The sequence below is a fragment of the Papio anubis genome, chromosome 1, assembly GCF_008728515.1.
Source record: "Papio anubis isolate 15944 chromosome 1, Panubis1.0, whole genome shotgun sequence".
NCBI lineage: Eukaryota > Metazoa > Chordata > Mammalia > Primates > Cercopithecidae > Papio > Papio anubis.
In genome coordinates, this window is record NC_044976.1 from 182,271,930 (window position 1) to 182,289,374 (window position 17,445).

The 17,445-nt window shown below is 36.9% G+C and overlaps 1 protein-coding gene across 10 annotated transcripts in view; it reads right to left on the bottom strand.

Annotated features, from left to right (window-relative positions):
• Positions 1–523: 523 nt before the first annotated feature.
• The window catches only part of TDRD5 (tudor domain containing 5), a 94,887-nt gene continuing 77,965 nt past the window's right edge, over positions 524–17,445 (bottom strand). For all 10 annotated transcript variants that reach the window (XM_021930079.2, XM_021930057.2, XM_031658116.1 and 7 more), the window contains one exon: positions 524–1,112. In XM_021930079.2, the coding sequence (XP_021785771.2) occupies positions 865–1,112 (248 nt within the window). In that variant the 3' untranslated portion in view covers positions 524–864. The remainder of the gene's footprint in view (positions 1,113–17,445) is intronic.

Genomic DNA, 17,445 nt, shown 5'->3' on the forward strand with positions numbered 1-17,445 from the left:
CTAAGAAATGATTCTGTTTTAGGGGTTAATTCTGTGAGTAAAATATTTTTAAAATCTGGGAATAAGTCTGGTAAAAAAATTAACCATCATTACTCACATTTAAAAATTTTACCTTCAGTCTTTTTTGATGATTTATATTATGAGCTCAACAGACTACCACATCACATTTCACAGAATTTGACCTCAGAGAACATGTCATATAAATACTTAAAGAATGCCACTGTGGAACGATTGCTACATTAAGGCTCTTGGGAACTGTGATAATTATAGAGATGGCTCAGCTACATTTCAGAAACTGCCTTTACTGCAAACAGCTTAATTTTTTTGAAATGTAAAAGTATTCATATGACCAAAGCTTCAGGGTGTAGATTTTCTTATTGATCCCAATATTTCAAAGACATGATGATGCTCTATGATATAGAAGACTTCAAGTTAGAAAGCAGCCCTAAGAGTCAAACATCCTTTTTTTCTGGAGACAGGAATGTAAGACTATTTTGTTTTGCCAAATATGGATCACAAATACTAGTTTTTCAATTTTCATTTATCAGTCATGATAATGTACAAGAAAAACACACACAAAAAACAAATTCCTTTAAACTACATTAAAAACAAAGGTGAACAAAACAACACAGAATAAAATAAAATCAAGAAAAATCAAGATCAACAGTAAATATCAATACTTACACATCAAAGTAGACTGTTAGCATAATAAAGCTAACATATAGCCACAGAAAGACAAAAGTATCAACAATCAAGATACAATTTTGCGTCAATATCTCCTCATTTTGGCCTGGGAGTTCATCAAGGCCTAAGCGGCTGGATTCTGTTTTTCTCCCTTTCTCCCTCCCTCCCTCCCTCCCTCCCTCATGCTTCCATCCTTTTCACACTGGGGTACCAGTGTAGGAGGCTCCTGGATGTAGCTAACCGTGCGGCAGCACCTAAGGCAGCAGTGGCTGTACTTCGAGGAATGTAGAGCTTCTGAGAAATCTGGCACTCATAAGACAAAATCAAAGACAGCTGGTCCATGGATTCTTGGCTCTTGTCTTTGTACACTGTAACAGCACGGCTGCTAGAAAAATCTTCATTCTTTAGGATCTCTGGTGAGCTTTCCACTGGAAAAGAAAGAGTACACAAACATCTTTTCACGGGGTTCTCATACTTACTGCCTTCTTTCCCCCATTCTAGTTCTATACTAATTGGTATTACAATCATTTTCTGTTAGGTCGCGACAATTACCAATGGTTAATCAGAGAAGATGAGACTTAGAAACCAGTCAACAAATGGAAAGGAAATGGGGAATCATGAATTGAGATAAAATAAAACTTGTCGGGATGAAGGTGAGAGAGGGAAAATATACTTATGAACAAGGAAGGGATGCTTTATTTCTAGGAATGTAATAAAAATAAATTGGATATAATAGATAATCCCAGAGAAGAGCCCATAAGTGCTTCTATTTCCTTCCAGCACTAAGCTGAATGGTGTCCCACAGGCATTCTCTCTGCTGCCAAAGTTGTTCCAATTCCAAGTCTGTGCCAGGATAAAAATAAAACCATCCTAGACTGTGGTTGCTAAGAAGTCCCCCAAACCAGTTATCAGCCATAAAATGAATGCCTAAGTAATTCATTTTAATTAAGAAGAAATAACCCTTTAAATAAAATGGCTGGAACTGCAATGCTTGAGATTTCCTAACAGCCAAGGAAGGCGATGCTAAGCACTCTGAGATGTGTACTCGTAGCTGGTCTATAAACCGCTTATTACCTGCCTACAATGAAAGAAGGTGCTTTTTCTGGCATCTAAACCAACACATTGCTTCTTTCAAGAAAGTCCTGCTTAAAAAAAAAAATTCAGGTGAGCTAAGCACGTGTTCAGCAATGTAGCTGCTTGAATACTCTGGAATAAACTCCTTACAGTGTAGTCCACTGCTGCAAACCCTTCAAACTGGCACCAGTATGTAGACTACGTTTTGAATAGCATTGTTCTAGATCTTAAAAGCATAGATTTCAAAAAATTCAGAGAAAAAGGAGGCATAATCCATTATTTAATTCATCTTTGCATTTTTAGCATCTAGCAGAGTAATGCGTGGTATATGTTCCACACTTTTGTGAAGAGATGTTCAAGGAAGATTTGACAGCATATTCTAAAAAGTGAAATTCTGATCATAAAACTATAGTGTCTACTAGAGAGGAAAAAGAATAATTTAATTAAATAATGTGATTTTACAGGAAGTCTTAGGTGAGCTCAGATAGTAAAAGGTATGAAAAGCAGGAACACATGACCAAAGAATTTAAGAGTAGCAAAATTTCTGCTTTCAGTCATGGTGTTTTTCGACAAGAATATTTACTCTTTTGCCTTACACAACTGGAAAACTGGACAAAATGTATGAAACAACAGCTTTCAGACATTGAACAAGCAACCCAGGACAGTGACCCCTGAGAGAAGGCAATCTGTAAGTGCTTTAGCTCACTGCCTGAAAAGACTTTTCAGGCTGTAGTATGAGGAGGAGGAATCCAGATTGAACCAGGTAGTCTCACTGAGTTGAGAAAACAAAGTTCAGAATTCAGAAAGGCTAGGCATCTAGAATTTGTGGATATAAAGTACCAGAGAGGAGGCAGCTGCAGAGAGAGAGAGAAGAAACTGAGGATCCGCTGAGAGGTCTCCCTGAGTCTTGGACTGAGTAGTCATCTGACTCCTGTGCATGTGAGCAAACTACGAAGGCCAGGGAAAAACTACCAGAAAGGAGCAGGCAGAATAATCATTAGATCTTACATTGGGACAGAACAGTTTGTGTTCTCATCAGCCATAGCGGAAAGACATCCTAACACATGCAACATCAAGTCCATCAATAATCTCAGAAGGTATTAGGTACTGCCTAAATAGCAAAGCCAAACCAAACCAGACCTAGACCACAGGCTTTTCCAGACCAGCCTAATAAACCTAAAAGGAACACTGAAAGAAAAAAAAAGATTGGGAAATTAAACTGCATCTCCTCACCCCAAGAAAAGACAGGAAGAAAAGGAGAAATGGAAGAAATTAAGCCAACACATATATACACCATGGAATACTATGCAGTCATAAAAAAGAATGAGTTCATGTCCTTTGCAGGGACAAGGATGAAGCTGGAAACCATCATTCTCAGCTAACACAGGAAGAGAAAGCCAAACACCGCATGTTCTCACTCATAAGTGGGAGTTGAACGATAAGAACATGGGCACAGGGAGGGGAACATCACATATTGGGGCCTGTTGGGGGGTGGGGGGCAAGGGGAGGGATAGCATTAAGACAAATACCTAATGTAGATGACAGGTTGATGGGTGCAGTAAACCACTATGGCATGTGTATACCCTGTGTAACAAACCTGCATATTCTGCACATGTATCCCAGAACTTAAGTATAATAATAATTTAGAAAGAAATTAAGCTGACAATGTAAAATTCACAGTGTCTGGCATTCAATAAAAAATTACCAGAGACAACGAATGTATAAGACCTATAATCAGGAGAAAAAAAAATCAATATAAACATTCAGAAATGACACAGAATTCAAAAGTTATATACATGATAGAATCATAAGACATGGATATTATAATAGTTGTTTAAAGAGCACTCTATTCAAGAAGATAAAAAGGAAAACATGACTATAATGTGGAAAAAAATGGAAGATATAAAAAAGACCCAAGTCAAACCTCTAGAGAAGAAAAATACACTGGGCCAGGTGCCATGGCTCACTCCTGTATTCCTAGCACTTTTGGGAGGCAGAGGCGGGCAGATCACCTGAGGTCAGGAGTTCGAGACCAGTCTAGCCAACACAGTGAAACCCTGTCTCTAGATCTTAAACACATAGATTTCAGAGAAAAAGGAGGCATAATCCATTATTTTAGAACTTAAAAAATTAGCTGGATGTAGTGGCACAAGCCTGTAATCTCAGCTACTCGGGAGGCTGAGGTGGAAGAATTGCTTGAACTTGGGAGGCAGAGGTTGCAGTGAACCGAAAGTGCACCACTGCACTCCAGCCTGGGTGACCGAGTGAGACTCTGTCTTAAAAAACAAAAACAAAAAAAACACTGAATTAGAAACTGAACAAGACGACTGGTACACTTGGAGACATAGTAGTAGAAACAAACTCAAATGAGACACAGCAAAGTCTGAGAGTAAGAAATGTATCAGTGAGCAATAGAACAACATCAAACAGTCTACCACACGTGTAACTGCAGTTACAAGAAAACGGGGGAAGGGTGACAGAAAAATTAAATTTTTTTGGCCCTGTGGGCCAAATCCACTTGATTTTACAAATAAAGTTTTATTGTAATACAGCTACTCTCATTCATTTACCTATCGTCTGTTTTCATGTGGTAACAGCAGAGTTGAATAATTGCCACAGATCATATGGCCTACAAAGCTAAAAAGATTTATTTTTCGGCTCTTTGCTGAACCCCAATTTATACATTGTAATGAAGAACACTGGAATGGAAAATGTGTGAGTAAACAAACTTCTCATTTTTAATATCTTTAAAAGATAATTGACTATAAAGCAAAAATAACAAGAACTGGATATTTTTGATATCCAATCCAAGAATTGGATTGTGGGGTTTACAACATATTTAAAAAGTGAAATATATAATAACAATAGCTAAAAGGCTGGCATGGGAAAAATGAAAAGTTTTAATGTTATACATAAAGTGGTATCATTTGAAGGAGACAATTTAAAGAAATATACTATAATCCCTAAACCACTAAAAAAAGAACAAAACTACCAAGTCAATAAAGGAGATAAAGATTGAATTTTAAAAACCTCACTTTAAAGGTAGGAAAAGAGAAAAAAGGGCATAAGACCAAATGGACAAACAAAACAAATAGCAAAATAATGTATATTAACCCATATCAATTGTCACCTTAAGTTGTCCAAACATTCCAATTAAAAGAAGAGATTGTCAAGATTGATAAGAATGCAAAACCACACCATGTGTTTACAAAATTTTATCTATCTACATTTTTATGTTTTTGAAATGGGGTCTCACTCTGCTGCCCAGACTGGAATGCACTGCTGCAATCGCCACTCATTGCAGGCTCAACCTCCTGGGTTCAAGTGATCTTCCTGCTTCGGCCTCTCAAGCAGCTAGGATCACAGGTGCACACCAGGACACCCGGCTAGTTTTTAAAATAATTTTTGTACAGACAGGGTCTCACTATGTTGCACAGGCAGATCTCAAACTCCTAGGGTCAAGTGACCCTCCTGCCTTGGCCTCTCAAAATGCTGGGATTACAGGCATGAGCCACAGCACCCAGCCAAGAAACCTATTTTAAGTATAAAGATACAGATAGGTTAAAAGTGATAGGATGGCAATAATATGCCCTGCAAATGCAAATCAAAAGAAATTTGGAGTGTCTTTATTCATATCAACTACATAGATTTCAAAGCAAAGAATATTATGAAAGATAAAGAGTAAATTAATAATGATAAGTGGATTGATTCATCCAGAGAGCATAATAACCCTAATTAACAGAGCTTCAAAGTTCTTGAAGCAAAACCTGTTAAAATTGAAAAAAGAAAAAGACAAATCAACTACTATAATTAGAGAGTTCAACAATTATCTCTCAATAATTGATTGAACAATTAGAAAATTAGTAAGGATATAGAAGATTCAAACAACACTATTCATCACCTCAACCTGATATTATGAAATACTTTACCTATCATCAGACTATATACATTGTTCTAAAGTACAGATAAAGCATTTACAAAAATAGAGCACATTGTAGGCTATAAAAGTGTCAAAAATTTTAAAGAATTAAAATTTATGTTACTTGATCACAACAAGTTAAATTAGAAATAAATAATAGACATCTGGAAAACCCCCAAGTATGTGGAAATTAAACAACATAATTCTAGATAACCAATAGGTCAAGAAGAAAATTCACAAGGAAAATTATAAAATATTTTGAAATGAATGAAAATGAAAATGCAACATATCAAAATTCATGGGATGCAGCAAGAGCAGGGTTTAGACAGAAAATTGTATCACTAAACACATATTAGGAAAAACTATAAAATGAATGATCTAAGGTTTCAATTTGAAAAACTAGAAAAAGAAAATTAAGCCCAAAGTAATCAAATGGAAGGGAAAAGAAAGAACATAATGAAATGGAACAGAGATAAACAGGAAAATCTATGCAACAAAAAATCTGGTTATTTGAGAAGTTCAATAAAATTGATAAACCTCTAGGCACACTAAGATCAGGCGGGAAAAAGATGGCACAAATTACTAATATCTACAGATATTAAAATAAGGGAATATGAAAATTTATGTTAATAAATTTTACAGTTTAGATGAAATGGATAAATTCCTTGAAAGAGAAAACTACCAAAGTTTACTTGAGAAGAAACTGATAATCAATAACTTTATATCTGTTAAAGACATTAGCTTAAAATACCTTCCTTCAAAGAAAACTCTAGGTCCAGAGGTCCTCACTATTGAATTCTACCAAACATTTAAGAAAGAAATAATATGAATTCCACACAAATTCTTCCAGAAAATATTAATGGAAGAGGAGGAAACATTCCCAACTTATTTTATGAGAGCAGCATTATCTGGATACCAAAATCAGACAAAGATATTATTAAAAAAGAAAACTACAGATAAATATCCCTCATGAACATGGCCATAAAAATCCTTAACAATACTTTAACAAATAGAGTCTAACATTATATAAAAAGGATAGTATATCACGACCAGGAGGGCATTATCCCAGGAATTTAAGGTTGGTTTAATATTTGAAAATCAATATAATTCACCATCCCATAAACAGTCAAAACAAGCAACAGCATAATCATCTCAACACACGCAGAATAAGCATTTGATAAGATTCAACACCCATTCATGATAAAAACTATCAGAAATCTAGGAATAAATTGGAACTTTCTCAGCCTACCAAGAGCATCTACAAAAAGTCTACAGCTAACATTATACTTTATTTGTAAAAGATAAAATGCTTCCCTATAAGATCAACAACAATGCAAGGACGTCACTCTGGCCTCTCCTACTCAGCTCTATAATGGAAGTCCTAACCAGTGCAAGGAAAAGGAAAAATGGCAAACAATTTCACAAGTAGTAAACGGATCTTTCCCCCCCAACATATGAAATGTCTATACAGAAAATCCCAAAAAAGCTATTAGAACAAATTAGTTTAGCAAGGTCATGGAATATATGAAAACCAACTATATTTCTATATACCAGTAATCATAAAAAATTGAATTTAAAATGCCATTTATTCAATAGTATAAAAATATTGAATACTTAGGGATAAATTTAACAAAAGATGAAAAACACCTATGCACTGAAAACTACAAAACATCATTGCTAGAAATTAAAGAAGGATAAATGTTTAAATATAGTTGATTAAGATGCTGGATAGGAGGCAGGACTAGCTTGTAGCTCCTGCTTGGATAGACAAAGCAGCACGTGGACACTCACGTCGTGAACTTATGTTCCTGTGGTAGTTCTTGGAGCAAACAGGGAAAGCTGAGAGAATCCATAGACCCTTTGATGAAACTGGATCACCCCTGAAGGTTCCCTGAGATGCCGAAAAACTGTGAGTCTTTTTGCTTTCTCATCGGGGAGGCTCGTGGTCTGGGGCAAGTTCTCAGCCCTGGTCACCAGCTGCCTAGAAATAGACTCGGTGCTGTTGCGGGGGCCACGGTGGGAGTGAGACTGGCCTTTAGAACTGCAGGCTGCATGGAAGCGGGGTGAGGCCTGTGACTGCCGGCTTTCCCCCACTTCCCTGGCAACCTATATGACTCGGCAGAGGCAGCCATAATCCCCCTGGGAGTATAACTCCACTGGACTGGGAACCACACCCCCACCCCCATAGCAGCCGAAGCAAGCCCTCCCCAAGGAGGGGCTAAGCTCAGACACACCTATCCCTGCCCCCACCTGGTTGGTGATCTTTCTCTACCTGGCCTGGTAGCGAAAGACAAAGGTCATAATCTCTTGGGAGCTCTATGGCCCTGCCTACTGGCTAAGAAACCTGAATACTTAACCAGGTATGCCTAGGGCAAGTTTGCATCCTCCCTATAGGGCCACAGCTGATGTACTCTTGAAAGAACCATCTCCTGGCTGGAGGTCAACCAACACAAAACCAGTGCACTAAACACACACACAACCAAGGACCCTCAAAGAGTCCACTTCACTCCCCTGCTACCTCCACCAGAACAGGTGCTGGTATCTATGGCTGCAAGACCTGAAGATGGATCACATCACAGGACTCTTTGCAGACACTCCCCAGTACCAGCCCAGAGCCCAGTAGCTCCACTTACTGGCTAAACCCAGAAGAGCAAAAACAATCACCACAGTTCAGTTCTCAGGAAGCCCCAATCCTAGGGGAAAGAAGAGAACACCACATCAAGGGAGCATCCTGTTGGACAAAAGAATCTGAACAGCAGCCGTTCAAATCCCAGATCGTCCCTCTTATATACTCTACTCAAATAAGAAGGAACCAGAGAAATCATTCTGGTAATATGACAAAACAAGGTTCTTTAACACCCCTAAAAGATCACACCAGCTCACCAGCAATGGATTCAAACCAAGATGAAATCTCTGAATTGCCAGAAAAATAATTCAGAAGGTTGACTATTAAGCTAATCAAGGAGGCACTAGAGAATGATGAAGTCCAGCTTAAAGAAATAAAAAACATGATACAGGATATGAAAGAAAAATTCTTCAATGAAATAGAAAGCATAAATACAAAACGATCACAACTTCTGGAAATCAAGGACACACTTAGAGAAATGCAAAATGCACTGGAAAGGCTCAGCAATAGAATTGAACAAGCAGAAGAAAGAACTTCAGAGCTCAAAGACAAGGCTTTTGAATTAACCTGATCCATCAAACACAAAGAAAAAAGAATTTTAAAAAATGAACAAAGCCTCCAAGAAGTTTGGGACTAGGTTAAACATCCAAACCTAAGAGTAGCTGGTGTCCCTGAGGAAGAAGAGAAATCTAAAAGTTTGGAAAATGTATTTGAGGGAATAATCAAAGAAAACTTCCTTGGTCTTGCTAGAGATCTAGACATCCACATACAAGCAGCTCAAAGAACACCTGGGAAACTGATTACAAAAAGATCACTGCCTAGGCACATAGTCATCAGGTTATTTAAAGCCAAGACCAAGGAAATACTCTTAAGAGCTGTGAGGCAAAAGCATCAGGTAACCTATAAAGGAGAATCTATCAGATTAACAGCAGATTTCCCAGCAGAAATCTATAAGCTAGAAGAGACTGGGGTCCTATTTCTAGCCTCTTTAAACAAAACAATTGTTAGCCAAGAATTTTGTAGCCAGCAAAACTAAGCTTCATAAATGAAGGAAAGATACAGTCTTTTCCAAAAAAACAAATGCTGAGAGACTTCACCACTACCAAGCCTGCACAAGAACTGCTAAAGGAGACTAAATCTTGAAAAAAATCCTTGAAATACACCAAAATAGAACCTCCTTTAAAGCATAAACCTCACAGGACCTACGTAACAGTAACACAATGAAAAAAACAAGGTATTCAGGCAACAAATAGCATGATGAATAGAATAGTACCTCACATCTCAATAGTAACATTGAATATAAATGACCTCAATGCTCCACTTAAAAGATACAGAACTGCAGAATGGATAAGAATTCACCAACCAAGTTTCTGCTGCCTTCAGGAGACTCACCTAACACATAAGGACTCACATAAACTTAAGGTAAAGAGGTGGAAAAAGAAAAAAAAAAAAAAAAAAAAGATATTCCATGCAAATGAACACCAAAAGCTAGCAGGAGTAGCTATTCTTATATCAGACAAAACAAACTTTAAAGCAGCTGCAGTTAAAAGACAAAGGGACATTATATAATGACAAAAGGACTAGTACAACAGGAAAACATAGCAATTCTAAATATACATGCATCTAACACTAGAGCTCCAAAATTTATAAAACAATTACTACTAGACCTAAGAAATTAGATATTGATGGCAACACAATAATAGTAGGGGACTTTAATACTCGACTGACAGCACTAGACAGAAAGTCAACAAAGAAACAATGGACTTAAACTGTACCCTACAACAAATGGAATTAACAGATATTTATAGAACATTCTACCCCACAAATGCAGAATATGTATTCTATTCATCAACACATGGAATATTCTCTAAGACCACATGATAGGTCACAAAACAAGCCTCAGTAAATTTAAGGAAATTGAAGTTATATCAAGTACTCTCTCAGACCACAACAGAATAAAATTGGATTATCAACTCCAAGAGGAACACTCAAAGGCATGCAAATAGAAGATGGAAATTAAATAACCTGCTCCTGAATGATCACGGGGTCAACAATGAAATCAAGATGGGAATTTAAAAATTCTTTGAACTGAATGATACAACCTATCAAAACCTCTGGAATACCGCAAAAGTTGGTGCTAAGAGGAAAGTTCATAGTATTAAATGCCTATATCAAAAAGTCTAGAAGAGCATAAATAAACAATCTAAGGTTATACCTCATGGAATTGGAGAAACAAGAAAAATCCAAACACGAACTCAGCAGAAGAAAGCAAATAACCAGGATCAGAGCAGAACTAAATGAAATTGAAACAAAAAAAGTACAAAAGACAAATGAAAAACAAAGGTGGTTCTTTGAAAAGATAAAAATTGAAAGACCATTAGTGAGATTAAGAAGATAGAGGATCCAAATAAACTCAATTAGAAATGAAACAGGAGATGTTACAACTGATAACAGAAACACAAAAGATTATTCAAGGCTACTTTTAACATCTTTACACACGTAAACTAGAAAACCTAGAAGAGATGGATAAATTTCTGGAAATACACAACCATCCGAGATTAAGCCGGGATGATACAGAATCTCTGATCAGACCAATAACAAGCAGTGAGACTGAAATGGTAATAAAAAAATTGTCAACAAAAAAAGTCCAGGACCAGATGGATTCACAGCTGAATTCTATCACACATTGAAAGAAGAATTGGTACCAATCCTATTGACACTATTCCAAAAGATAAAGAGGGAATCCTCCCTCAATCATTCTACGAAGCCAGTATCACCCTAATACCAAAACCAGGAAAGGACATAACAAAAAAAACTACAGACCAATATCCCTGATGAACACAGATGCAAAAATCCTCAACAAAATACTAGTGAACTGAATCCAGTAACATATTGAAAAGATAATCCACCATGGGCAGAGGGGTTTCATACCAGGGATGCAGGGATGGTTTAACATACGTAAGTCAATAAATGTGATACACTGTGGGGAAAAGAAAAAGAGATCACCCTGTTACTGTGTCTATATAGAAAGAAGTAGACATAAGAGACTCCATTTTGTTCTGTATTTGAGATGCTGTTAATCTGTGACCCTACCCCCAACCTTGTCCTTGCAAGAGACATGTGCTGCGGTGACTCAAGGTTTAATGGATTTTGGGCTGTGCAGGATGTGTCTTTGTTAAACAAGTGCCTGAAGGCAGCTTGCTGGTTAAAAGTCATCACCATTCTCTTAATTTCAACTACCCAGGGACACGTACACGGCCAAAGGTCGCAGGAACCTCTGCCTAGGAAAGCTAGGTATTGTTCAAGGTTTCTCCCCATGTGATAGGCTAAAACAATGCTGCTAAAAGGTTTATGGAGATGTTTGCATATGCATCTCAAGGCACAGCATTTTCCTTTAAACTTATTCATGTCACAGAGATTTTTGTTCATATGTCTTACTGCCGATTTCCTCCCTACAATGATCCTATTGTCCTGCCACTCCCTTATCTTTAAGATGGTAAAGATAATTATCAATAAATAATTATCAATAAATACTAAGGGAACTCAGAGACCGGTGCCTGCGTGGGTCCTCTGTAAGCTGAGCGCAGGTCCCCTGGGCCCACTTTTTCTTTCTCTATACTTTGTCTCTGTGTCTCATTTCTTTTCTCAAGTCTCTCGTTCCACCTAACGAGAAACACCCACAGGTGTGGAGGGGCAGGCCACCCTTTCAATACACCACATAAGCAAAATTAAAAACAAAAATCACTTGATCATCTCAATAATGCAGAAAAAGCATTTGACAAAATCCAGCATCTCTTTATTAAACCCTCAGCAAAATCGGCATAAAGGGACATATTTTAAGGTAATAAAATCCATCTATGAGAAACTCACAGCCAACATTACACTGAACAGGGAAAAGTTGAAAGCACTTCCCCTGAGAATTGGAACAAGACAAGGATACTCACTTTCACCACTTCTATTCAACGTGGTACTGGAAGTCCTAGCCAGAGCAATCAGACAAGAGAAAGAAAGAAAGGGCACCCAAATCGGTAAAGAGGAAGTCAAACTGTCACTGTTTGCTGATATGATTGTATACCTAGAATACCCTAAAAACTCATCCAAAAAGCTCCTAGAACTGGTAAATGAATTCAGCAAAGTTTTGGGGTACAAAATTAATGCACACAAATCAGTAGCTCTGCTATTGGTCACATCAACAGTGACCAAGCTGAGAATCAAATCAAGAACTTGTGAAAGGAAAATATCTTGGGCCCCCAAAATCACTAAGGAAAACTCAAGCTGGAAACTGCTTAGAGCAAACCTGCCTCCCATTCTACACAAAGTCACTCCTCTGCCCACTGAGAGAGATGCATATCTGATTTGCCTCCTTTGGAAAGGCTGATTGAAACTCAAAAGAATGTAACCCTTTGTGAATCACCTATCTGTGACCTGGAAGCTCCCTCCCTGCTTGCCTTTGCTTCAAATTGTTCCACCTTCCAGACCAAACCAATGTACTTCTTACATATATTGATTGATGTCTCATGTCTCCCTAAATGTATAAAACCAAGCTGTGCCCTAACCACCTTGGGCACATGTCATCAGGACTTCTTGAGGCTCTGTCACAGACACATCCTCAACCTTGGCAAAATAAACTTTCTAAATTAACTGAGACCTATCTCAGATTTTCTGAGTTCACAAACTCAACCCCTTTCACAATAGCTGCAATAAAAATAGAATACTTAGGAATACAGCTAACCAAGACGTGAAGGACTTCTACATGGAGAAAAACAAAATACTGCTGAAAGAAATCATAGATGACACAAACAAATGGAAACATATGCTCGTGGATGGATAGAATCAATATTGTGAAAATGACCATACTGTCAAAAGCCATCCACAAGTTCAGCGCAATTCCCATCAAAATACTACCATCATTCATCACAGAACTAGAAAAAACAATCTTAAAATTCATATGGGGGGCCAAAAAAGAGTCCCTGTAGCCAAAACAAGAAGAACAAATCTGGAGGCATCACATTACCTGACTTCAAACTCTTTTTTTGGGCCATAGTTACCTAAACAGCACAGTACTGGCATAAAGATAGGCACACAGACCAATGGAACAGAATAGGAAACCCAAAAACAAAGCCAAATACTTACAGCCAACTGATTTTGGACAAAGCAAACCAAAACATAAAGTGGGGAAAGGACACCCTATTCAACATATGGTGCTGGGATAATTGGCAAGCCACATGTAGAAGAATGAAATTAGAGCCTCATCTCTCACCCTATAAACCAACTCAAGATGGATCAAAGACTTAAATCTAAGACTTGAAACCTTAAAGATTCTAGAGTATAACAATGGAAAAGCCCTTCTAGACATTGGCTTAGGCAAATAATTCATGACCAAGAACCCAGAAGCAAATGCAACAAAAACAAAGATAAATAGATGGGGCTTAATTAAACTAAAAAGCTTCTGTACAGCAAAAGAAATAATCAGCAGTGTTAACAAGACAACCTACAGAATGGGAGAAAATCTTCACAATCTATACATCCAACAAAGGACTAATATCCAAAATCTACAAAGAACTCAGCAAGAAAAAAAGAAACAATCCCATTAAAAGTGGGCTAAGGACTTGAATAGACAATTCCCAAAGGAAGATATACAAATGGTTGACAAGCATATGGAAAAATGCTCAACATCACTAATTATTAGGGAAATGCAAATTAAAACCACAATGTGATACCACCTCACTTCTACAAGAATAACCATAATCAAAAAATTAAAAAAAAAATAGATGTTGGCATGCATGTGGTGGACAGGGAATGCTTTTATGAATTGGTGAGAATGTAAACTATTACAACCACTATGGAAAACAGTGTGGAGATTCCTTAAAGAACTAAGATCTACCATTTGATCCAGCAGTTCCACTAGTAGGTACCTACCTAAAGGAAAATAAATCATTATACGAAAAAGATACTTGCATACACGTTTATAGCAGCACAATTTTTAATGGTAAAAACATGGAACTAACTCAAATGCCCATCAATCAACGAGTGGATAAAGAAAATATGATATATATGTGTGTGTATATATATGTGTGTATTATACACACACACACGCCACACCACAGAATACTTCTCAGCCATAAAAAGGCATGAAATAATGGCATATACAGCAACCTGGATGGAATTTGAGACTATTATTCTAAGTGAAGTAATTCAGGAATGGAAAACCAAACATCATATGTTCTTAGTCATAGGTAGGAGCTAAGCTATGAGGACACAAAGGCATAAAAATGATACATTGGATTTTGGGGACTCAAGGGAAAGGGTGGAGGTGTCGAGGAATAAAAAAACTACACATTGGGTACAGTGTATAGCACTCACGTGATGAGAGCACCAAAATCTCAGAAATCACTAAAGAACTTATTCAAGTAACCAAACACCACCTGTTCCCCCAAAACATACTGAAGTAAAACAATTTAAAAAAAATTTTAAATCATATAATTTATCCTAGGTTTTTACAAAATATTTTATGAAAATTATACATAAGAAGTACACTATAACTGAACAACTTACATTCTAATTAAAATTTTGTTGCAAAACAAAAAATGTAGTATGTGGATAGACTTAATATTGTTAAGATGAGAATTCTCCTCAAATTGATCTACAAACTTAAATTAAAAAATCAGATCAAAATCTTAGCAGGCTTTGTGTAGACATTGACAAGCTAATTCTAAAATTTATGTGAAAATCAAAGGACCTATAATAGCACAACAACCTGGGAAAAAGAAAGTTGGAGGACTAATATTATATGATTTCAACACTTATTATAAAGCCATGGTAATTAAGACAGCAGTATAAAGACAGACATATAGACCAAGAGTACAAAATGGAAATTTTAGCAACAGATCCTCACAAATACAGTCTACTGACTTTTGGCAAAGGTATCAAGGCGATTTACTGGAGACAGTCTTTTCAACAAATGGTGCTGGAACAACTGGACATTCAGATGCAAACAAAATAAACATTGATCCTCACATCATACCCTATACAAATATTAACTTGAATTGGATCTTAGACTTAAAACTATAAACATTTTATAAGAAAATGTAGAAGAAAATCTTAGTTATTTGAGTTAAAGATTTCTAAACAAGATACACAAAGCTCAAATTGTAAAGAGAAAAAAAAAATCACTAAACTGGACTTGAAAACTTTTGCTCTTCCAAAGACACTAAAAGGCAAGCCACAGACTGGAGGAATATTTATACCTGACAAAGAATGTGTGTACAGAATAAAGAACTTCTACAAGTAGGTAAGAAGATAACCCAATTTAAAAAGTGAATAAGTACTTGAACAGGCACTTAGCTAAAGAAGATACACGAATGGCAAATAAGGACACGAAAAAGATGGTGAACATCGTGGTAAACAGGAAAATGCAAATTAAAACTACAATAATATACCACTACATACCCGAGAGACTGGCAAAATTTAAAAAGATCGACAATAAAAAAAAAAGCAGGGGTTGCAATCCTAGTCTCTGATAAAACAGACTTTAAACCGACAAAGATCAAAAGAGACAAGAAGGCCATCACATAATGGTAAAGGGATCAATTCAGCAAGAAGAGCTAACTATCCTAAATATATATGCCCCCAATACCAGAGCACCATGATTCATAAAGTAAGTCCTTAGAGATCTACAAAGAGACTTAGACTCCCACACAATAATAATGAGAGACTTTAACACCCCACTGTCAACATTAGACAGATCAATGAGACAGAAAGTTAACAAGGATATCCAGGAATTGAACTCAGCTCTGCACCAAGTGGACCTAATAGACATCTACAGAACTGTCCATCCCAAATCAACAAAATATACATTCTTCTCAGCACCACATCACACTTACTCTAAAATTGACCACATAATTGGAAGTAAAGCACTCCTCAGCAAATGTAAAACAACAGAAATTATAACAAACTGTCTCTCAGACTACAGTGCAATCAAACTAGAACTCAAGATTAAGAAACTCACTCAAAACCACTCAGCTACATGGAAACTGAACAACCTGCTCCTGAATGACTACTGGGTACATAACTAAATGAAGGCAGAAATAAAGATGTTCTTTGAAACCAATGAGAACAAAGACACAACATACCAGAATCTCTGGGACACATTTAAAGCAATGTGTAGAGGGAAATTTATAGCACTAAATGGCCACAAGAGAAAGCAGGAAAGATCTAAAATTGACACCCTAACATCACAATTAAAAGAACTAGAGAAGCAAGAGCAAACACATTCAAAAGCTAGCAGAAGTCAAGAAATAACTAAGATCAGAGCAGAACTGAAGGAGATACACAAAAAATCCTTCAAAAAATCAATGAATCCAGGAGCTGATTTTTTGAAAAGATCAACAAAATTGATAGACCGCTAGCAAGACTAATAAAGAAGAAAAGAGAGAAGAATCAAATAGACGCAATCAAATAGACAAACAAATGGAAGAACATTCCATGCTCATGGATAGGAAGAATCAATATTGTGAAAATGGCCATACTGCCCACAGTAATTTATAGATTCAATGCCGTCCCCATCAAGCTGCCAATGACTTCCTTCACAGAATTGGAAAAAACTACTTTAAAGTTCATATGGAACCAAAAAAGAGCCCGCAGTGCCAAGACAATTCTAAGCAAAAAGAACAAAGCTGGAGGTATCATGCTACCTGACTATACTATCTATACTACAAGGCTACAGTAACCAAAACAGCCTAGTACTGGTACCAAAACAGAGGTACAGAACAATGGAACAACAGAATAGAGCCCTCAGAAATAATACCACACATCCACAACCATCGGGTCTTTGACAAACCTGACAAAACAAGAAATGGGGAAAGGTTTCCCTAATTAATAAATGGTGCTGGGAAAACTGACTAGCCATATGTAGAAAGCTGAAACTGGATCCCTTCCTTATACCTTATACAAAAATTAATTCAAGATGGATTAACGACTTAAATGTTAGACCTAAAACCATAAAAACCCTAGAAGAAAACCTAGGCAATACAATTCAGGCCATTGGCATAGGCAAGGACTTCATGACTAAGACATTTATGCAGCCAACAGACACATGAAAAAATGCTCATCATCACTGGTCATCAGAGAAACGCAAATCAAA